Consider the following 25,231-nt stretch of genomic DNA (forward strand, 5'->3'; position numbering starts at 1 on the left):
CTTGCTCTGTGACACCCAGAACCTGCATGCCCTCTTAATATGTCTGAATAACAAAAGAGAAAATCAGTTTTACCTGAAATCATGTTAAAAGATTATAAGTGCATAGAGGCTGGAGAAAAAAAGTGCAATGTAGCAATGGGTCTTAAATCTATTGGACAAAATTAAAAGGTCTGCAAAAAATTGTGCTGATATCACTGCATCAAAATTAACTCACACACACAGTAATAGAAACAAATGGAGAAAATCTTAAATCGTTGAATTGATATGCTGTAACAACATAAGCTCCTGCCTCTGTCTAAAAGCATTAACTTTGTTTAATCAATAAAAATCATAACAAAATGAATAAATTACAGAAAACTTTTGGTGTCTCATGTTTGGCTCGAAAAATTTTAACTATTGCTAGAAGTCACAGTGTTAAATTAATGGGTGAAGAGGCAAGATCCAGTGTCCAAATACCAACAAAATTTCCACCAAAAACTACTTAAAATGAATCCATATACACAGCTATTAAATGAAAGAAAACAATAATCGAAGCAGTCAATATTAGATACTTTTTTTCAAAAAGCAATGTTGTTTCTTTCAATCTGAATAAATTTTAGTTTTTGTTCACTGCATACATGTATTATTTTCATAGTGTAAGAACACATAATATTCTGTCCATTTTAATTTCACCTCTGAAAAAAAGCTTTCTCATAAAAAGCAGATTCTCAGAACATATCTACTTAGTTAAGCAAAGTATTAATGGAATAGAAACAACAGAGTCCTTATATATAGATTTATTTTATTAAGTCTCTAACGCTATACCAGATGCTGTGTTCATATGGATGGGGAAGACAGAAAACATAAAATAACTCTGGGTGTGAGATGCTGGAGAAAAAAAAAACAATATCTGCAGGGGCTCCAAGGCCAAAAGAGCACACAGCATTACAATAACCAGGCATACAAAATGGTGGCACCCTCAAAATCAGGAAAACACAATGGTGGTACTCATGGAAAACGTCAATACATAAAATGGCAACATGATGAAGTTACTTAAATAACAGTAAAGATATAAAACAAAAATCAAAAACAATGTTCAAAAATATAAATAAACAGGAATTATTCCTAGCACGTGGAAGCTACGCCTGTGCAGATGAGGCATTTTCAAATACAGGGGTGGGCAAAAGTAGGTTTACAGTTGTAAGCACACGAAACACAGACTTTATTCTTTATCTATCTAGTCTGAAGTCTTAAACGGGCAAAAATGACAACTAGCACAACTATAACAGGACATTATATCCTTTTTTTAATGGCCATGTGACCAATTCTCCAAATGAACTGTAGTACATCAAACTTAGAAAAATCTCGATGATAAACAACAATGCTGCATGAAGCTTCATACATTACTGTGGTGGAATTCCTTAAGAAAAGGTGTGCAATATAAACATGCATCGCTTTATGAAGCACACACAGTCACCATTAGATTTTTTTTCTCTAGAAATCAATTTACTTTAATTTTAACGTGGTCTAGCAAAGGAACATTAGTGCACAGAAAGAAATGGTGGTGTGTAGTCAATTGCCAAGTAGAAGTTCATAGCAAAGAAAGTTGCTGTGGTCACAGGATCTAATGTTTGCCTGCTGTCCACACTTTGTGCATCATGCCTTTAAAACATCCATTTTCAAGGTAGAAACCACTTACCTCATATGGCTTCTTAGTTTTGCATGAATATTGATCTATGGTATGACAGGTATCTCTTATCTTTACCACTAAGGTTTGAAAATAGTGCTTCAGGGCTGTATCATGCCGATGCTGGGATAGACTCTGACCCCCATGCAACTCTTAATTGGATTAAGCAGATTTGAGTTGGGGGTATGTTCACTACAATGAACTGGCAGCCCATCCTTTAATGGATCATATCTTGTATTCAATGCTGTTAGAATAGGCTTCAGCTTCCTGAAACCCTGAATTGGATTAAGCTGCCTGAATATGTTGGTCACATAATATAATATCATAGCAATGAGCTCCAACCTCCATGATCCTGAATTAGATTAAGGGGGTAAGAATAACATAACATAAAATCTTCACCACCTAATAGCTAAATTGTGGTGAGAGTACTGGTGCAAAAAATGCTGCTGTCTCATCATCCAAGTGGATGCAGCACATTGGTGGCTTCCCTACTTTTTATGTAAAGTTTATTGTCTAGAAAATTGCTCTCTATCTATCTATCTATCTATCTATCTATCTATCTATCTATCTATCTATCTATCTATCTATCTATTATTACATTATTTATTTGTATTATTTTTCTTCTTATTATTATTAAAATGTGCTTGCATGTAGCAATTATAACCTGCATATATTTTTCCATATGAACAACTGTAAACTTGACCCCCTGCATATTTCACACATCCCTTGCTTCGTAGGAACACTCCTTCAGCTCAGTGGGCTTGTGCACTGATCCTGAGAATGTGCTGGCCATGCTGATGAGGACGTCCTCCCCCACAACTCCCATCAGCAAAGTGGCCCCTACATAGATATTTTCCTTTTTTTACTCAGATGTATTCATTCAGCTAACTTGAATGGCCACAACATTTAAAGTTATGATTTAGCATTTTAAGCTATTTACCCTACTAAATTAAATATTTAAGTGAATGCCATTACAGTGCAGCTACTTCATGACTTCTGAAGAGCAGGCGCTTGTTTTGTGGCCCTGTAGAGGGGCTATCTAAGTGAAAAGTTTAGAGACAGGCAGTTGTTTAAAGTGAGCCACTATGCTTTTATTTATGAAACAACTAAAAAGGTATAATTTATTAGTAAAGTATTTTACTTTCAAAAAATAAATCTATAGAGTTTACATTTACATTTTGTATACATTGTATGATGTTATCAAGCTCTGCATGGTGCAAACAGATTGATGTATTAAATTAGATTTTTATTTTTATTGAGTATTGATTTGTATGTTAACTGTGTTATAGTTGTAAATGTCTGTACCACTCTATGCTTACCAATAAGTTGACGAATGTAAGACACATCCCAGACTCCAGCCCAACAGTAATGCTCCTGCTCCATAGGGTTAGGTTATCCAAAATGTACACAGCCCTATTTCCTCGGAGCAAAGGCAAAAAAAAAAACAAAATTGGCATGAACAAAAATAACTCTTACTTGAATGAAAAACAGCTTTGTTTGACGAGATCCACTCATGCTAGTCCTGTGAATGTGTCTTGGTAATAAAAAAACAATTTTATTTTGGCCCTGCTGCTGAGCATTGCTCCAAGCGTAGGCCTACATTACAAAATCACATTGCCTAATATGTCAACTTTCTTTACAGAAGTACATGAAGTAGCTCTGACTCAATCAAAAGCAACATTCAGTTGTAGTGATCAGCCATTGATTTTTAAAACAGATCTTACTTGGTATGGCTAGGAGGGAGGTCGGTGCATGTCAGAGCAGGAACTGACACAAGTGAGGTAAAGAGTTTCCAATTCCGAAATTAAAAAGTGGATTTCGTCAAATACATCTGTCCAGATGACTAAAAAGCTGAGGCGAATTGTGAGCAATACAGGCTAACAAAATGGCGTCATCGATGAAAAAAAGAAGAAACACGAAGTTTGTCCTTACAGGCATAAACGAATTCGCTGAGGAAGAAACTCAAACATAGGGAAGCGTATTAGGGCCGCGTATTTTTTTTCTCTTCTCCGTGGCCCCACGCTTCCGTACAAACAACATTCTTGTAGTTAGTCACGAAAAATCAGTCGCGGGGACTTTGGTCGTGAAACGAAATAGTTTTGTTATTTAACTTGTCTTCTTTCTTGCGGACCAGCCTTCTGGTATATTATTAAGGATCAGTGCAGATCACTCAAGTGGTTGTTTTGAGATGATTTTTTTACATGTTCTAAGTGGTCGTGTAGTTGATCACAGGTCAATTTACTTGGTTGTATGATGATCGAAGACTGAAGAATGTTCATGCGACTTTCGTGTCTGCATGGCGTAAAACAGGTAGAATGCTACACACGTTAAAATGACATGAAAGCCATTAATCTCTATTAAAAATTTATATATTTTTAAATAAGTAATGGCCTTTTTACCTTATAAATATCATAAGAAAAAATCCTCAGTCGGGTTGAAGCGTCACGCGTCCAGTGTTCTCACCGCCATTTACTTTCGTAAATAACGGGTTGTACTTTTTCATCGGGCAGGCCTACAAATTCGTTCGTCCACTCCGACGTCGGGACTTTTTCGAGTGAATGGATTGTATTCTTAATAAGACTATATCATGGTAATTTAACAACCGATCACATTTACATCACTGCCATCTCTTTGAACTGTCGCCTTTTAAAACAGGTTGTAGATCGGGGTTCTTTTTGTTATGGGCGCCTCCTGGCACAACGCATTTCCAAGATCTCAAAATCTGACTCGCAGTTACGGCAGAGAGAGGAAAGCAGCCGTCTCAGCCAGCAGAACCAAAGGAAGAATACGCCGACGTAAGCGACTGATTGGGCTTCTGAATGAGAGCGCTCCATGATAAAAAAAAAACCCTGAGCACAGCTACAGTGGGATACGGTGATTCATTTAAGACAAAAATGAGGTCAGTGAGACCATCAGAAGGCACCCACATTCACCGGTCAATAATTAGTATGACAACATGTGAATGAATAGTCGTATTCCTTGTATGATTTTAAAATTTTACAAAAACATTATAAAAAGCCTTCAGAACTGATACAAACCATAAACACACACGGCAGATGGGAGCATTCTCACCAGCACCATCATTTCGGTCATGCTGTACTGTATAATTTATTTTTCAGACGGGATATGTACGAATGCTTGCCTGGGGCAGGACAGCTACACTGGAATCTCTCCCATCCAGTTCTAAAGCTTGTAATTTGAATACCACCTGTTGTACCCATGATTTTTTTTTGGGTATACAAAAAAACTCAATCTTAAGCAACCACCCTGACAGATAAGAAGAAATCAGGTAAGCAGAAATCCATGAAAAAAAATAACAGATTAAAAGAATTTCCCATTTTTACGTGGCATTTTTGGTCAGCACTTGACACTTACTGTATTAGCAACATCTGTGCCAACAAGAGGCAACAAAGGAAGCAGAAACTCAGGGGACGGTGACGCCCATGGCTTTCGTTTTCACTTGGGTTTCTGCTGTGGCACTACAAGCACAGATTAGCAACTATGTGTTAGAAAATAAAGAGAAAGAAAGAAAGGTAAACGATTAAATGATGTGAAATCGTGTTCACTTAGAAATGCACTAATTCATATTGCATTTCTTACTTACTATACAATTACTTAGGACAATATTATTCACAGGTTACGAAGTTCTTTCTAAAGCGTTAAAAGGGGTACAGTATATCTCCGATTTAACTAACTAACACGGGCGGGCGTGTCCAATTTTTGCGTAATGTCAGTTAATTATACTTGTCCGTAAAACATCGTCTTTATAAAACCTAAAGTCCGTTAAGTTAACAAATGACATGTTTTGGGAGCAACCCTACCCGTATTAACCCGCATAACGACTAATGTTGATATGCAGTATGTTCTAATTTGTGACAAACAGACACACTCGATTTATCAGGAAAATACTTTTTCTTTACTCTTTCCTTTATATTAATAATGTAATACAAACAGAACGAACAGCGATATTCAAGTTACGCCTTTTCTTTAGTCCCGATACCGGGATTCATATACCAGACAGCATCAGTTAGTGGTGGCAGACAAACTCAACCCCCCGTTTAAAGTTCAATAAAACATTCCCATTGCCAAAAGCTATACACCAATATCAAACACAACTGTGTGAACCCCAACATGAGAGAAATCAAAATGAAGTCTAATTTTAGGTGCAGCGCCGCAGAGCCTCCTGGGACGTCAGTGTCGTCTGTCGCTACTATATTAAGCATTATATAATAACAATACAGTAAGTAAAGTGAAATTACTCACCATATTTTAACACTGAAAAAAACGTAACATTATTTAGTACACACAGAAAGGGTAAGCTTTTTGCTTGCCTTGTCGTTCTTTGATTTTTATGGCGTGTTTTCTGCAGATATTTCAGCTCAACTCTTCGCAGGTGAACACCACAAGAACGTCGCTGCACAAACACCACATCAACGCAGCTAAAGATTCTCGGGTCATTTACATGTTTTCTTGGGGTTTTGGAGCATCCACATCACATATTAAAAGTAATTTTTAAATTACTTTTTTTTTTTTTTACAAATTTGTACCTGTTTGCTTTCTTCACCTAATATTTCCAAACGGTTTTATACTGAAGTTGTCCTTTTTAAATTTTGACCATAGGTACTTTCCAAGCACGATTGACGAAATGCACAAATAGCGAAATTATCAAGTGAACTATTAGAGGGAATTGCCGAAATGTCAACATCAGCTAGAAAATAACAGGGAGGTACCGACATCTTAACCGTACAAGTTTATCCATTCAGCCATTAAATTACATTTAATATTTACTGTAGATGACAGAAAACCTCAAATAAGACAAGTATTGTGTAAACTACTACAGATATACTGGTTTATTAAATCTTTACAGTTATGAAGGAGCATCACTAACCAGTCTTTATGTACAGTAGAATTGCTATTGATTGTTTTGAGAAATTGTTCTTTATGCAAGGTGCAAAGGTCCTGGGGAATTTATCACATCAAGCACAAGTGTTAACAAAAATAAAGAAACAGATAGATAGATAGATAGATAGATAGATAGATAGATAGATAGATAGATAGATAGATAGATAGATAGATAGATAGATTGATTACACACTATCATCTGAATTAGGCTTCGGAAAATAATGTATACAAATACAGGGTGAGTCAAAATTATGTTAACACTAATGGTACTGCTATGTATATACTTACTGTATATACTTTGTACATTTTTTGTGTTGAACATGATGGCGAACAGGTTGAGACATTCCTGTATATTCATCTTGCACATAAGAAGTATATTTTGTGAATAAATTGTCTCCACCATTCAAATGTTAACATAATTTTGACTCAAAAGATTTGCTTTGCTGTTCCTTTTAAATTGAAAGTTCCCATTTAACTATCAAATTCTGCTTAATGCCAGTGTGTATAAGGAAGGTATTGTTATGGCCATAGTAGACACATTTTTTTATAACTTTTTGATAACAAAATGGTTACCAATAACGTGTAAAGAAGAAGAAGGTGTTAGGTTTTTGGTTTATAATCCACATTCTGCTGACATGCCCATTTGTGAAATTCATGGCTGAAAAGTCATTCTGTTCAGCAATTTTATTTCAAGCATTTTTTTTCAAAGGTACACAAAGGTGATGCTGGTCACAAAGGTGTCATGCTGATAGACTCAGTGCACCTAAGAGGGACTTGATAAAGACTTGATTGTATAAAGAGTTAGATTGCAGCTGTTCTTCACAACTGAAGGGCAATGTCTGTTAGACCTACCTAGAGGAACATAACTTGAAGGTCTCAGAGGTACAGCTTGACAGGTCCTGAAACAATTGACCAGAGACAAAGTGATGGACGTAAATGCTACAGCAGTGCACATAATGGACACATTCAGGTCTGATCTACCTTTATGTTCACAGCCATTGTGGAGCGCAATCCAGATTCTGCTGATACATCTTTGATTTAGCTTGAAAGGAGTCGTATTATGCTTTTGCTTTGGCATTAAACTGGCATGCCAACTTCTGATGCCTGTTCTGGACTAGCTGTGTCATTCATCACCTTTCATTTTTGGATATTTTAAAAGCACACCATTAATTAAGGTAGGGTTTTATGTTGATAGACTGTGTTTTTAACCATTACAAAAGCAGCTGACCTGAGTGACTGATGGACACATTGCATGTAACACATGTAAGCTTTCAGCTGGTAGAAAACAATTTGAAATTACTCAACATTTTAAGACTCCCTAATAAAACACAGATTGCCACATATTATGTGAAGACTTGGTTTGGATCCTTGTTTGTCTGCTGCAGTGGCTGCTTGACATTCTTCAAAAATGTATTTTGACATCACCATTAGCTGTACACTATTGTAGGTCTTGAGTTTTGTTCTCCTGCTGAATGAGATTCTATTCCACTCTACTTTCAACTCAAATATCAACTTGACATTTGGTTTACAATAAAGGTGACTTAAAATATATGTAGTGTTATCATTAGCTAAATTTAAGGATATTTAAGGCATTCCACTATTTATTACCTAGGTAAGATGTTTTTTGCGGTACTTAACCTTCAAAGCTTCGAGGGTCTGGTTTAATACATGACTTACCACTTGCACATTCCTGTTGTTCCTCCAATTTCTTTCCACATATTAGTCACATAGATAGTTGTAAGTTGGTCTGTGGTGTGAACAGTTGTGGTTGTGTGAATGAGGGCCTGATGAAGGACTGGGTTGGTTCCTACCTTGCATTTAAGTTGTTGAGATAGGCTTCAGGCTCCCCACAACCTTCTATTGGACTTAGTACAATAAGAAAAATGGATGGATGAATGCAGAAATATTGTAACAAATAGACAACAACTAGGCAGCAAAACATTGTAAGTATTTCCTGCCAAGTCTTCTTACAAATCTTTATACAGTAGTACCCATGCACAGAAAATAACTGAAATAGTTAAGAATCTGTGGTTGATGATTTTGTTACTTTCTTTGACTGATAAAATACTGTTCAAAAAAAGAGTTTAAACAGTGTCAAAAGTCGAGCCCTGTTTTTCTCTTGAGTTTTGTGACTTTTCAGTCTTTTCACATATAATGTAATCATTTCCTGACATTTTTATGGCATAGTGCTTTTTAAGTGGTTCTTCAGTATTGATATTGTATATGAATTCTATGGTTAAAATTTCACAGAATTGTCCATAACCCACAATATGTGTGTGCATTTCTCTTTTTAGATACAGAGAACTTCTTCACTTCATTTTCAGAAAATGAGCCAGTGACTTCTCAGGCTTCTGTACTTTCATGAACCACTGAGTATTATACAGACTGGTAAGGATAAAGTGATCTATAAAAAGGAGGCTTTTTCTTTGGATTCCTGTCAGAAAATCCAGTAATTAATAAACAATGAGCAACAGCAAAAGCCCAGTAAGGCCACTAAAGCGATGTTGGTCTAACATTGAACAAAAGCTAGAGCTTCGTGTCACCCAGCACGAGAGCCTGAGGGAACGGTTGAATATCACCACCTGCCGCAGCATTGGTAAAGCACGGGATGGAGAATGGCAAGATGGACTGCGATGCAAAAGGCAGCAAGAGTTCTTAAAGAGAAGAAAAATTATCAGTGATGAAAGTCCTCAAGAACATACGAGGATGGACGATAACCAAGTTATTCGACGGTCAGCAAAAATGAGGTCACCACAGGACCTAATGAATAGACGGTCACTGATCAGAGCAGAAGACCTCCACATTTCTTGGCCTGATTTCACTTCTTCCCAGGGTCACAAGGTAATGAAGGGTAAAGATCTTTATGTCTAGTCCTAAATGATTCCATTTGCTGCTTATTGTAAAACCATGAAAATACTTAGTTGACCAAAATACATTTATTTACTAGCGGCTAGTTCTTCTCTAGGTATTGGTCTGGAATCATGAAAACCTTTGCAATTTGCAATTTTCCCCATATTTACTTACTGTATGCATTATCCAGTAGTGCTGTATAAATGACTTGTGATATGAATCAAGATTTATCGTTACTCAGTTCAGAATCAAATCATCCTGATGTGGAAATGGTAGACTTATACCGTATGGTAATTTAAATGCTCTCTATTTACTTGTCTTCATTTTCTGTGGTTAAAAAATTTGCAATTAAAGATGCACTTAAATGTGAAGCTAAATTTAGAAAAGTAAAGTTATTAATGTGTGAACTTCAGACGACCCTCTGCTGGTATTAGACATGTATGACTGACTTTAACTTGGACGATATTAAGGTTCATAAATGTAAAAGCAGCTACTCACATATGTAAAATAACCCAAAGTTGTTTTTAATTTAAACTCAATATCATAAGTATACGTGCTTCCAGGCTTCAGTCTTAAAGGCACATCCCCTTATATTGGACTCGTGTACTGGATTATGTGAGTCCCTTTATACTCAGTCAAATTCTGCTGAGAATTCTGAATGCAACCTTTCTTTCCTATTTAATTTATTATAAAAACTCATGCACTATAAGGCATTTGATTATTTTCCAAATGTTTTTAATACTAATTTCTTATTTGTCTTTTTATTTTTTTTATATTTGTTTAGTTAGATCCTATTTTGCATTCTTGAATATGCATTGTTTCTGACTCTTTTTATGTTGTCAGTGTTTCCTTCTTTTTCTTTATTTCATTTTTTCCTTAAAAAGGTATACAGATTCCATGACTCACTAGTGGCTGTTCAGTGATGTCCGTTTCAAATACTGTAATTATGTTTTGCATTCCTCAATTTTTTGAATTTCTTTAGCAATTCAATTTTATTTAATTCTGTTTTCTACTTCTGCCATAGAAGGATAATGGGATACAGGATAACATTTGTTATCCTTTATCTAGTGGTGGTTAGTATGTAGATAATCCAGACCCTTCTTTCCTTTTTCCCCCCATTCAAGTGTGATTTGTTTTCCATTCTTCTTCTTTTGTGGTGCTGAGGTATCACCCACTAAACTTGGGTCTGAATCCAGGGGGTTCGTCATGTGGTGGTTGCGACAATGTGCTATCAGCGCATGCTCCCAACCTCTCTCTCTTCTTTTTCCCATGGTAACTGTCTACAAGTTTATGTCCTTGTATAATTTGCTTTTAGCAGTTTTTTTGGGGGTATGCTTTCATACAAAAGTATGCACGTTTGCTGTTCACAGGTCCCACAGTTTGCAAAGCAGTTACGACACAAGACTCGGTTGAACTTACAGGAACAAGATGGCGTGCTGACCACTTATGTATCTCGCATCCATACATCGGAGAAAGTCCAAGAAAGCCTTAAAAGTAGAGATCGAGGTAAATGCATTTACATTTCTTAGGAAATGCTACAGTTGACTTTATTGGTGAACTGGGAGCCAAATATTGGTACAAAGCTGTACATCCATTTCCCCAACTTCACTATCGGTTATGAGCTATGGGTATCAAATGATATGATATGATGGCACATCTGACAGAAAACAGACTTCTCCACAGGTCTGTTAAGTTTTCTATCTGACAGAAATCAGAGTCTGATCTCAAATAGCAAGCATGGCCATCAGGTAATACTGTATACTCTAATAAAGTTGAACTCTTCTACATAGCATAGTTCTGTCCCATAGGGCTGAATATCCTTCCATACATGGCATGACTTAGTAATACATTTTAATGGAATGCAGAAGTGCCATGCTCTTGAGGTATAATAACTTTTGGGATAAGATCAGACTCTGTTTAAATTCTGTTATAAGTATGCTCTCCAAATATTACTGTGAATTACAGTAAATCGATTAGTCTTGTGCATTTAATCAAACACCTTGACTCATTTGAAGTCTACAATCAATCTAATATGGTTGTATGTAGGAGGACAGTAAGAAACCCATAAGTCATGAGTACAGGGAAAAAATGCAAATTTCCCACACAGGGACATAGCCAGGAGTTGAACTACCTTGCTTTACTAAGTTTCAGTACTAACAAAGTATTCTCTGCTACTGTATACTCTGTTTAGATTTCTAACTACCCCTTGAACATCTAATTGGCTTCTACCAATTTATACTATTATACTATTTCAATAACTCTTTCTTTCACCTTCTGTTGTCTTCTATCCAATAAGCATTCCACCTTCCACTAAGCTCTACGTTTTGCTGTTGCTGTATCCTTGCTTACTTATGCAGCTTTGTGGTGGCTCCATCCATCACTGATAGCAACATTTTCCTCTGATATTCTGTTTAAGAGATATGCTATTCACACATATATCCAGTGAGAAGTGAAGCAAAATGACACCTTTTATTGGCTAACTAAAAAGATTACAATATGCAAGCTTTCAAGGCAACTCAGGCCCCTTCTTCAGGCAAGATGTAATCCAGAAACACTTCAATACTTCTTCTCTAGCTGCTATCTCTGCTCACCCAAAGTGGAAAATATATAGTTAGTACCTGTTTCCAAAAAGTCTGGTGGAGCAAGTAAATGATGTAGATACCCCTATAAGGGTAAAGGGTCATTCCTCATCTAAACCCAGACCTTTCTATTTGTTCCTAAATATAAGCCAACATGAGAGCCTTTTTTTGGAGACCATATACATGTGATTGATTCTTGTTGTTGAGGGTTGTACATGGATATTATTTTCTTGACCTAATACACTTTGTCCTGTAGTAAAAGGTGGAGACATGTTTTAGCTATTTGGGATAAACAGTGGAGTGATAAAAAACAACTATAAAAGTGCAGTTTGGTTTCTCATATTACTGGAGTGTACCAGATATGCTAATATAAATAATTCACACAAGACCATATCCCAGTGTTATGTTTCTTTATGGCTTGTTAACAAACGCCAGTGCAACTGACCCAGATTTACCATAAGTCAGTTCTCTATTATGTTTTCTTGTACTGGTCAAAGGTGATTATTTGGGCATTACCTGAGACTCTTTTGAGTCTGTTTTGTCTTTTGACCACAGAAGACAATTAAAGGACAAATAAACTGCACATACAAATGACTAAAGACACAATACCAGTTGTTCATATCTGATCCCCATGGCATGGTAAAATCAAATAAAACATGGCTTATTGATACACTTCCAAAGTTGGAATGCATTGTTTCATTGCCTAGTTGTCATTAGGGTCAAATATTGCCTTCCTACAACACATGTCAGATTTACAAGTTTAAGTATTAGTATTTATATCCTGGGGATACAGCCCAGATTTGTGAACACTTCTGGTGCTTTATCTTGGATCTTTTTTACTGACAAAATTAATAAGAAAATCCAGTTGTTTCTCTTATATGGTACTTCATTCTAGTTTCGTACTGCCTGAATAACCAATGTAAACCATCTCAAACTTTCATAGCCAATGTCCTTGCATGTTTCATGGTTAACATTACTGTTCTTCAGGGTTAGGGGAGCTGTAACGTCTATGTTCGTAAGCTCAAGAGCACTACTGGATCTTCTTTTGAGAATATTGATGAGTACTCAAATTCACATTTGATTACAGAAAGATTTTTCTTGAGTTGTAATCCTTCCATCAGCCCATTAATTTCATTCAGGAACAAATGACTTAGGTAAAGGTAAACTGTCATTTCTGCAAGACAAATATATATAGAACTAGGAGGATGGTCCAAAACACCATTTCAGTGTTCCCGTCAATGGAAGGAAAGATGCATTTTAAAATTTGCTTGTGTTGGTGCGGGCTAGATGGAAATACAAGGCCAATCGAAAGATATACAGATATTTTGATCTTAAATGATTTAAGCATAGGACATTCCCAAAACATATGACCTAGTGAAGCAGATGTTGTCACTAGAAAGCTGGATTGTGCCCAGTGTAGACTTTAGACAAATTACACAAGCTATGTATATAAATGATGAACAATTTTTTCAATGATTTATGGTGTGGTTGGTGCTAAGTGAACTACAATGTATTTAATAAATGGCTGAATTTTAGTTTTTTTCTGAAATTTTGATTACATTTTTTGTAAGATCATTAAAAACTAAGTTCCTTGAGGTTTTGTTGATATTCTTTGGAAATGCTATCTGAATCTTTTTCCATACCAACCAGTATTGTCTCAGGAATATGGGGGAAGTGGGGCAGGTAGATAGATAGATAGATAGATAGATAGATAGATAGATAGATAGATAGATAGATAGATAGATAGATAGATAGATAGATAGATAGATAGAGAGATAGAGAGATAGATACTTTATTAATCCCAAGAGGAAATACACATACTCCGGCAGCAGCATACTGATAAAAACAATATTAAATTAAACAGTGATAACGATGAAAGTATAACAGACAGACAATAATTTTGTATAATATTAATGTTTACTCCCCCGGGTGGAATTGAGGAGTCACATAGTGTGGGGGAGGAACGATCTCCTCAGTCTGTCGCTGAAGCTGCTCCTCTGTCTGGAGATGATCCTGTTCAGTAGATGCAGTGGATTTCCCATTATTGACAGGAGCCTGCTCAGTGCCCGTCGCTCTGCCACGGATTGCTTTTTTCAAAGTTTCTTTATAGAAAAAAGTGTTACACTGGAAGATTAAATTTAGAATATATAATAGTAGTTCAAAAGATGTAAATGCATTATCAATATGAAGAATTTGGGTGCATGCGCTGATAGCATGTAGCACCCACCACATGACAAACCACCCGGATTGGGACCCGAGTGCAGCCATACAATAGGTGACACCTCAGCACCACACCGGAACATTGTGAGGTTTTTGATGGTGGCTGCTTTGCCAATCCTGCCACCAACCTTAAGGATTCCTTATAAGTTGGAGGACCTGCTTGCATGGCTTGATGCAGATTAACGTAATACCCAGGATGAAGCAATTGCAGGTTAAGGGCCTTGCTCAAGGGCCCAGCGGTGTAGTGTCACTTCTGGAGATTATGGGATTTGAACTGACAACCTTCCAATTGCTGGTGCAGATCCCTAGCCTCAGAGGTACCACTCCACCATTATCTATATAGAGATCTCCTAATGTCACAACAATTAACAGCTTTAACAGAGTGAATACTGAACAGGTTAAAAAAGACCAAAAATATAAATAAGTGATTAGAACAGCAGAAGTGATTAGACTTCTTTTACATTGCTAACTAAGCAGGTGTTGATTCGTGAACCTCTGCCAATGTATAATATTTTATTGTATTTATATATGCAGACCAGTGTCAATTTGGTTCAGTTAATTGAATGTGATACCCTGCCATTCATAAGAGGATTTTCCGGAATTGGTTTATTTAACAATATTTTAGCCAAGATACATGTGTTTGGGAGGTTGTGAGCAAAAGACTGGATATCTGGCATATGAATTCTGCAGCATTTTCATATTGTTTGCTCTTGATTCAGAGTTGGTCTCCATAGAAACCTATTGTGTCAGGGACATTGTTATCTCTGTCTTCCATAAAAGCATGAAATTAATTTTTTATCACCCATTACTAAAACATATGAAACAGTTAAATAAATTACTTTGGATGGAGTATTATTTTAAAGAATGAAATTTGTTAAAATATCTAGAAACGTTGATAAGCAAAATGTAGATGTAAAAGTATATATTACACAACACATAACAATTTTATACCAAAAATATAAAGCAAAAAGAAAGCTGTCCAGTCTTAGCACAAGGACTTAGAAAGAAAATAACTGTAAAAAATACATCTCTACAATGGACGAAAGGCATCACTGTAAATCTTAGTGATTAAGAACACATATGAGCAACAAAGAGAAGGGGAAATTAAAAGTGTATGTCAAAAGGCAAACAATATTTGTAATCACACAAACGATGACTGAGATGATTACACTATTAGAGCAGGTCGAGGAGATAAGAGGCAGATGCAGTGTATTAATATCAGCAAGACAGAAAAAAAACACCCAATTTAACTGAGATTGCACAGGTGGTGAACCCGCTGCGGGTAGGGAAGGCTGCAGGGATCTGTGGTATCTGGGGTGAACTTCTACAGGCTGGTGGTAAGGCTGTCCTCCTGGCATTGCAGGGAAATTTTTGCTTCCTGTTTTGCTATATGTTTGCGAGACATGGATGCTATCCAGTGACCTGAGATAAAGCACTGTGTCTCTTCGGAGAATCCTTGGGTACTGCTGGTTTGACTTTGTGTCAAATGAGCAGTTGCTCAAGGAGTCCCGAATGAGGCACATTACCTGCATTGTGAGGGAGTGTCAGTTATGACACTACAGCCATGAGGCGCGATTCCCTGAGGGTGATCCGGCTTGCAGGATCGTCATTGTTGAGGACCCAAGTGGCTGGACCAGGCCAAGAGGACACCCACATAACACCTGGCTGTGGCAGATAGATGGTAATTTCTGGAGGGTGGGACCGGACTGTGTATCTGCCTGGGGGGTTGCCAACCAGGATCCCAAGCTGTTTTGTTGTGTGGTGGGTGCGGCAACACACTGTACCAGTGCAAGCTCCCCAACTTGACCTGACCTGTAAAGTGTAAGCAAAGTCCCCAAGAGGACAGCCTTTACTCAAAAGTGCTTAAAGAAGCTACTGGGAGAATGTAAAAATCTTAGCCTGTATTTTTCAGAAATCTCCAAATACATCGGAATTCCTAAAGAGTGTAAGATAGCAAATGTGCCAGTATATGCAAATGGATTTTGTGTAGGTCTAAGTACCTGAAAGCCAGTTTGCTTATTGTGGATCATAGACAAATTCATGGAAGTAATGTAAGTGACAAAATATTGAAATTTCTCTCTAGAACAGATCTGTTAGTGGACATTTATCGCAGGTTTATTAAGGAAGAATGCATCTCCCTAATATGCTCGAATTTTAAAGGAATCCATAAATGCATCTGATTTTAATGTAGAGTTTCATATAATTTGCCTGAGCTTGAAAAAAACTAATCATGAGAATTACAATTTGGGTGAGTTGAATGTGCGCACATGAATGCAGAATTGGTTTAAACACATAATATAATGTAATATGCTACAGGGAACCTAATAATAAAAGAAATTAGAGGTGAATGACCAGAACCATTTAAGATAATACAAAGACCACAACAGCTGTTTACAACAGTAGTGCTCATAAGGGCATCTCAGAACACAGAACACACCAAGACCTGCACAAAAATGGTCTACAGCAGAAGAAACCACTCCACATTTAGCTTCTATCAGATAAATTTCCCCTTGGGATTAACAATGTTTATCTAATGTAATCTAATCTAAACTAATGCCATCAGAAAGTTAAAGCTACACTGGGCACATGATCATCAAAACTAAATTAAAATAATGACTCTTTGCTTAGCCTACCTCACTTTCTGATGTCACATGCAGATGACAGAATGAGAATTTGAAGTAAACCACTTGAATTAGTACAAACTGGTGGTGTTAGTGTAATGTTTTCTTTGGTATACATTATGCTTTTTAATATTAACTCAGAGTCTCTTGCATCCCACACCCACAATATATCTGACCATTTGAATCCCTTTGTAGGCACAGTCTACAATTTATTAAATGAATACTTACACTAGGAAGCACCAAGTCAAAAAAAGTATGTATCATCTCAAATAAATTCCATACACTGTATATGACAGTGACTCCAGTTTATTCCAGTGGCTTGCACAGTCAACAACTGTCAATCCATTAAAGCACCTTTGGAATGAGGAAGAATGGGACATTTGTAACATGAATGTGTGGTAGAAAAATATGAAGGAACAATGTACTGCAATCTCACTAACAAATGTGTGTAGTATTTTGCTGTTTGGAGGAAAAAGAATCCTTCTGGGTACTAGATAGGTACACTTAAGAAAGGCTTCTTCTTTCACAAGTTAGTTATCTTGATGTTTTAGCTGATAATAGGCCATTTTGAAAACAAACTGTATGCTCAATACCACAAATACTCAGGCATAAGTAGAAATTGTCCATGTTTATTCTTAGAATAATTCTGCAGAAGATCCATCAGAAGAGCATCTTCGTACAAGGAAACATCCATCCATCCATTATCCACCTTGCAATATCATAATTATGGGGTCACAGGGTCTGCTGGAGCCAATCCCAGCCAACACAGGGCACAAGGCAGGAAACAAACCCAGGCACACACACACCCACTCACCAAGCACACACTGGGAACAATTTAGAATCACCAATACACCTAACCTGCATGTCTTTGGACTGTGGGAGGAAACCGGAGTACACGGAGGAAACCCATGCAGACACAGGGAGAACATGCAAACTCCACGCAGGGAGGACTCAGGAAGCAAACCCGGGTCTCCTTACTGTGAGGCAGCAGCACTACCACTGCGCCACCATGCTGCCCTACAAGGAAACAGTGCTGAGAAAAAGATATGACTGACCTCAGAAGTAACACACATTCATAAAAAGTGACTAATTACTGAAAATCAAACTCTCTTATTATAGTATTAATATTTCTGACTCTTTATTTCACATTTTCAGGAGTTCAGACATGTGATTCCAGAGGAACACTCTATAACACTCAAGAATCAAGTATTCAAACAGAGTAAGTAACAAAAAAATGAAATGTATGAATCATGTTTCTTAACACTGCGCGTACAAATGCTAAGACTATTCTCTTTATAAATGGAAAAATTCTTAACCAGAGGATTATATTGACCTGTGCTGTGAGGTCAAGAGATTTAAGATCCTAGCAAATGAACTGGAGAGAGTGGGGAAATAAATTGTTGAGACGGCATGCATGTGGAATGGACTCTGACTACGGGGTGTTCTTGATGCTTATCAGGCAACTGGAAGGGGAGCAATCCGTGCCATTCGACTAAAAGAAGGTCTTGTCTTCTGTTCATCCCTACTTGTTGTGAAACCAACTTAATCCAGTTTAGCGTTGTGGCCATTTTTCTTTTTACATGGGGAATAACATACTGGTGCTTTGATAGGTAAAACAGCATCTTTGATATGCACTCTGGATTTCTGCCTACAGTACGGCTATGAAAGATTCCTTGACACTTTTTGAAACAGAATATGGGAAATTTTCTTTGGGGAGTAGCAGAATGGCACAATAGTTAGTACTGCTTCCTTACAGCTACAAAATCATGGTTTTGGATTACAGGCCTGGACACTGTCACTATGGAGTTTTCACATTCTTCCTTGTGCCAATGTGGGTTTTCGCCTGTTATTTGAGTGTTTTGCCATATTCCAAAGATGCACAGTTTAGGTTGATTAATGACTTTAAAATGATTCTTTGTGGGCGGAACAGTGGCACAGTGGGTAGAGCTGCTGCCTCGCAGTAAGGAGACCTGGGTTCGCTTCCCGGTTCCTCCCTGCATGGAGTTTGCATGTTCTCCCTGTGTCTGTGTGGGTTTCCTCCCACAGTCCAAAGACATGCAGGTCCTAAATTGTGCTTGGTGTGTGGGTGTGTGTGCACCCTGCCCGGGGTTTGTTTCCTGCCTTGCGCCCTATGTTGGCTGGGATTGGCTCCAGCAGTCACCCCCGTGACCCTGTAGTTAGGATATAGTGGGTTGGATGGTTGATTCTTTGTGAGTTATTATGGGTTTTTATGTAAATGAACCAGGTGACAAAATGCTACAGTATCCAGGCTTTGCTCCTGCTTTGAATATGCTGCTACGATCCCAGGACACTGTAGTAGAAAGAGTAGGTTTGAAAAACAAAAAGATGAATTAATGTTTGTTGTGGTGTCCTTCTTAAATCCCTGGCCTAGGCAACTAAAACTAAGACATTCTCTAATAGTTTACATGGCCAAGTACCTCTTCCTTATGTGCAGTCATCCAAGAGAAGTCGCATTGCAGTACCAGCTGAATTAAAAATAGTTGAAGGCCCTTGCATATATGAGGAGCAATCTATCAGTTTATTAATTTCCTGTCTTGGGTAAAGCCAGCACAACCAAACCCTCCACCCACTTCCCCATCATTGAGGTTCTGCACCAAAGGTGCATCTGGATAGTCATTTTATTAAAGTGAAAGGTGGGAGGGGCTTAAGTAGATCATCTGAATGGAGAAGCTTACATTGTGCTCTTTTTGGTAACAGGAATGGTGTGGCAGCTGTGCTGGACAAGGTAAGGATAACATTCCATTTTTCTCTTGTGACTGTCCATTGTTTGTTCTTTGAACCCAGTGATTTCATTCATGTTCTGAAGTTTATAAAGTTGAGGCAACAAGTCCCAATTATAGGCCAAAACATCTCAAGCTTATGATTGGCAAGATTTTAAAGACAATTAAAAATGGTCCAAAGGTGATGCAAGATTACTACCAGTTGGTATTTATAAGGGTCTTTCATGAAAAAATACTGTATTATATGTTTCAATAATAGCTAACAACATTTATTAGAGGCATTAGAGCTTGAAAGCAAATAAGCAAAAATGGCAACTGGCCAGAAATATATTACAGATTGTTCAATTCATTCATACACTCATTATTGGACTCATTGAAATCACTTTAGGGTCTCCGGGTCCTAATCTATCCTGCCAGCAGCTGGTATAATGCAAGAATCTACTCTAAATTAAATAAAATTAGATATCAAGTGATGGCAAAGGTAACATAGAAAATTACAATGCCGGGAGCAGTCACCTGTGATGAACTGACCTTTATCATGCCATGGGATGCTAGCTCAAAAATTTCAAATCAGACATCAGTTTTTATTGCCATGCTCCATAGTTTTCCATAATAATGCTAGAGACTGGACACTGTATTTTGTCTGGGAATGTTTCTTATTGTGTGATACTGCTAAAACTAAAAGCTGTAGCCAATACTTGCATCTATAAAGTGGCTGTGTGCTTTTTCCTTTGTGTGCTGAAATTGTGAGTTCATATGAAAGGAAAAATTTTGTTGTAATCACTTTTATGTGGTCTTGATTAGTTTAATTTTGTCCACAGCAGCCCCTACCTCAAACATCCTCCCACACTCTGGATCCTTTTCTCCTTAACTCAGTGGGTGATTGCCTATGATTATCCCCAACAGTTTTTAGTGGATGCAACCCTGAGTGGGATACCTGTGCATCACAGTAGTATAAACTGATGTATTTTCATACATGCATACATGGCCAATTGAAGAAAATTCAGCAGAAATATTTTCATGATCCATCTAAAAAGTGATTATGAGTTGATGAGAAATTTACATTTCAGCTATTTTTTTTTATCAGTGTGGTTTCTGCGAAATGGAAAAAGTGCCATCACTCCACCCCTTCCTTTGCATCTCTGATTTCTTATAGATTACAACGACGATCCTGCTATTATTGTTGCAGGCCTTGCTTCAACAGCACAGTCAGTTTTTATTAATTTTTGTTTTACATTTTCTTTGCAGGAAATTCTTGAGCTTTCAGATTACCTACAGGTATGTGGAATTAATGTTCTCTTTTTGACTACAGTATATACTGGAGTAAGCCAGCCTAGTTTTTGTTTTAACCTCAGATGGCACACATTTGGGAGGCAAGGGGTTTGTTGTAGCGCTCACATTATTTAATTTCCAGTTATGTAGTCCTTATATCACACTGACAGCTTCAATACTAATGCTTTCTTAAATAAATGTATTACTATTCGAACCCCGGCTTTGGTGCTTTTTGTAGTTTGAATTCTCTTCCCTTTCTCTTTCTTTTTATAAACCCAGTCCAAAATCATGTAGACACTTCTCAATTGGCTTTCTGTTTATTTATGAAAATGTGCGTGAGTGCGTCCTTGAGATGCATATGCAGGCCTTGTGCTTATTGCTACCTTTGCTGCCAGGGTTCTTGTGAAACTGACTGGGAGAAAGCAGATAAACAAAATGGATGAAACTATTTTTGTTATGCAGCTGTGCAACTTTTGCAATGTGAAAATCAAGTCTGTTTACAAGGGCATCCATTTTTCATATCATGCTTCTGTTGTGCTATTTATGTATTTTACAATGGACATTCACTACTAGAAGATTGAGTTTTATGCCTATCCATCACAAACATCTTGTGGACCGTAGGGGCTGCAACCACAGAGGAACCACAGATAAAACACACTCACTAAAGAGAGTATTTTGTGTAACCATTGTATTTTTGTTTGGACTTACATTTCTATATTTACAGTACATTTATATGTATTTGCTTATCAGATGCTTCTATCTAAAGCGACTTCCAAAAGAGGTCAACATGACTGAGTAAACTGATTGGGAACAAGCATTAAAGGGCAAGCAATGCATACACACAGAGTATACATGCAAAACTGACCAGTGCAAGTGACAAACCCAAAGCAAAATACAAGCTAGAGCAATGCCTGGGCTATAAAACCCAATAGCTAATATCAGTTATACAGAAATTCACCAGATAAGAGAGATTCTTAAACACATTGAGGGAGTCACAATTTGAAATGGAGTTGGGCAGCTCATTCCATCATCTTGATGCTACAAATGAAAAGAGTTTGGATTGAGATTTGATAGTACACAGAGGTGGCATCAGCAGATGCCTTTTAACAGCAGACCTGAGTGTTTGGGAAGGAGCACAGGACCTCACAAGTGCCTCCATATACTGTATATAGGTGCTGACTCGTTGACTACTTTGTAGGTAAGCATTACGGATTTGAACTTAACACATGTCACTACAGGGAGCTAATGTAGTGATCTGAAAGGAGAAGTGATGTGCCCACCTCAGCTGATTGAACACCAGATATGTTACTGCATTTTGAATCATCTGCAGTGGCTTGGTGACACTTGCCAGTGCACCTGCCAGTTGAGTGTTAAAGTAGCCCCGTCCTGACAGGCCCAAAGTGTGGTCCAAGAGCTGTAGTGCACACTCAGTCAAGTACGGGTTGATCTTGAGGATATTGTATGAAGTGAATCTCCAAGAGTGAGAGACCATAACAACGAGGTCCTTCAGGACAGTTGGTTATCAATCACCACGCCGAGGATGAGTGCAGATTTGACAGGAGTTAGCGATGATGGGCCAAGCAGAACAGAGATGGGGTGCTAAACAGAAGCATGAGCTGGAATAACAGTTGTATGGATTTTCTGAACCAGCTTTATTTAAATCACATATTGAAGGGCTATAGAACTATTTGGTGAAGTGGCTAATGCTGACAACTCTTTGTATCAGGGATCTATATTTGATTTCCAACTAGGCCACTGTGTTTACACATTCTCCCTATGTTCTCCCTTGTTGTGTTCCAAATCCAAAAGATATGCATGCTAGTTTAATTTCCCTATTGTGACTGTGTGAAGGTGCATTCATATGTGTATATGATGGACATGCCTGGATACTGGTCTGTGACAGGAGAGAAGATGACATCTGAAATGCTGTTAGGAAATAAATGTGTGTATTTACAGTATGTACTGTATGTCTGAAACTTCATGGTAAGCCTACAGTGCTTGAGTGTGAGTGTGTGTGAGTTCTAATACTTCTAGTAGTAGTAAAGGTTGCACAGGTAGTCCAACTTCTCCAAGATGGCACATAAACATTGCCAGAAGGTTTGCTGTGTCTCCCAGCACAGTCTTAAGGGCATGGAGGAGATTCCAGGAGACAGGCAGTTACTCTAGGGGAGCTGGACAGGGCCATAGAAGGTCCTTAACCCATCAGCAGGACTGGATCTGCTCCTTTGGGCAAGGAGGAACAGAATGAGCACTGCCAGAGCCCCACAAAATGACCTCCAGCAGGCCACGGGCCTGTTGTTGACCAAACAATCAGAAAAAGACTTCATCCTGGTGAACTGAGGGCCGAACATCCTCTAGTGGGCCATATGCTCACTGCCTGGCACCATAGAGCTTGATTGGCATTTGCCATAGAATCCAAGAATTGCCAGGTCGACCACTGATGCTCTGTGCTTTTCACAGATGAGAGCAGGTTCACCCTGAGCACATGTGACAGATGTGAAAGGTTCTGGAGAAGACATGGAGAACATTATGGTGCCTGTAACATCGCTTAGCATGACTGGTTCGGTGGTAGGTCAGTGATGGTCTGGGGAGGCATATCCATGGAGGGACGCACAGACCTCTGCAGGCTAGACAATGGCTCCTTGACTGCCATTAGTTATCGGGATGAAATCCTTGGACCCATTGTCAGACCCTAGGCTGGTAAAGTGGGTCCTGGGTTCTTCCTGGTGCACGGCAATGCCCGGCCTCATGTGGCGAGAGTATGCAGGATGAAGGAATTGATACCATTGACTGGCCCCGACACTCACCTGACCTAAATCCAATAGAACACCTCTGGGACATTATATTTCAGTCCATCTGACGCCACCAGATTGCACCTCAAACTGTCTAGAAGCGCAGTGATGTCCTAGTCCAGATGTGGGAGGAGATCCCCCAGGACACCATCCGTCGTCTCATTAGGAGCATGCCCCCCACGACGTTGTCAGGCATGCATACAAGCACGTGGTGACGGTAGAAACTACTGAGTATGATTTGGAGTTGCTGCAATGAAATTTCGGCAAAATGGACTAGACTGCCACATCATTTTTTCACCTTGATTTTTGGGATTTCTTTGAATTCACCCTCAGTAGGTTGATCATTTTTATTTCCATCAAATGATGTGGCATTCTTTTGTTCCTAACACATTACCCAGTCCATATCAGTAGAGATATCCAGCAGGATTTTTTTTCCCGTTGAGATCTGATGTGTTTTCAAAGTGTTCCTTTAATTTTTAAATTTTTTTTTTTATATTAATACATTTATATTAATACATTTTATATAGATTTAAAATAGGAAAAAGAAAAACATGGACGGCTAAATATATTGGTACAAACTTGGAGAAATTAAGAGAGACAATCAAACCATAGAAGACAATAGAGTTACTGGAGGAAACTTGCCCCACCTCATAGAGAACAGGCACCAGGTTGGAATTAACTCTGAGAGAGAAATACTGTTAGGCAGTGATGTTAAATGTTTCTTTACTATGCTGTTTTGTTTACACATATATAGGCAAATAAATATACTAAGTAGGGTGGTGGTAAAAGTGTTTACATCCATTATTTCCTGACTTATTATTCAGGGACACCCCCAACTCCAATTTGTTCACTCTCTGATGTGTTCTATAGAACTGCTGTGATCTTTTTGATTTTATAATTGGATTGCAGAAAAGCCAGTTCCTAATATGTGGTGGGGAGTTAAAGTTGAAAAGGTTAATGAGATGCAGCAGTGCACACAGAAGAACCTCAGGAAGGCTGGCAGGATTTTACTCTTTTTTTTATATTTGCATGGTTCTGTGCTATAGAGCAAACAGACCAAACACATTTTGCCTCCTGTCCATGTGTCTGTGAAGGTAAAAGATGTTTATTGAAATACAGTGTACTATGAATATACTACCTTGACCCTACCACCATAAAACATAGATCTAACAAGTGTATGAGTGCAGTGATATGGATTCAGTTCCTCCCACGTTTGATGACATGTGCTTAGTGTTCTTATGAAAAAATTGGGTACGCACTAGAGAGCCAGGAAATAAACTCCAACAATTTAAAAATGTCTCAGCTTAAGACATTTACCTATTTTCATCTCTCTCGTTTTCTTCCACAGGAGGCCCTCGTGCGAGAACAGGCACTCAAAAAGAAGCTGGCTCTGCTGCAGCACATTCTTTCCACTTTACTTTGCTCCTCGGAGAAGCTGTGGAAGGTAACCCCATCTGAGTAATTTTATTTTTTATTTTCATACAGCAAAAAATAAAATAAAATAATAAAACTATTGGGGACTGTTCAGTGGAAGAAATCATTTTAAACCAAAGTACCCATTTACAGTAAAAAAACATTAGCATTACCT

The 25,231-nt window shown here is 38.0% G+C and overlaps 1 protein-coding gene across 2 annotated transcripts in view; it reads left to right on the forward strand.

The window, feature by feature from the left end:
- Positions 1-25,231, forward strand: part of LOC120525902 (TRAF3-interacting JNK-activating modulator) — a 99,535-nt gene that overhangs the window by 18,346 nt on the left and 55,958 nt on the right. For both annotated transcript variants that reach the window (XM_039748583.1, XM_039748584.1), the window contains exons 2-7: positions 8,863-9,409; positions 10,789-10,924; positions 17,994-18,057; positions 19,557-19,584; positions 20,828-20,857; positions 24,992-25,087. In XM_039748583.1, coding sequence (XP_039604517.1) covers positions 9,032-9,409; positions 10,789-10,924; positions 17,994-18,057; positions 19,557-19,584; positions 20,828-20,857; positions 24,992-25,087 — 732 coding nt within the window. In that variant the 5' untranslated portion in view covers positions 8,863-9,031. The remainder of the gene's footprint in view (positions 1-8,862; positions 9,410-10,788; positions 10,925-17,993; positions 18,058-19,556; positions 19,585-20,827; positions 20,858-24,991; positions 25,088-25,231) is intronic.

This window comes from Polypterus senegalus, chromosome 3 (assembly GCF_016835505.1).
Source record: "Polypterus senegalus isolate Bchr_013 chromosome 3, ASM1683550v1, whole genome shotgun sequence".
Taxonomy (NCBI): Eukaryota; Metazoa; Chordata; class Cladistia; order Polypteriformes; family Polypteridae; genus Polypterus; species Polypterus senegalus.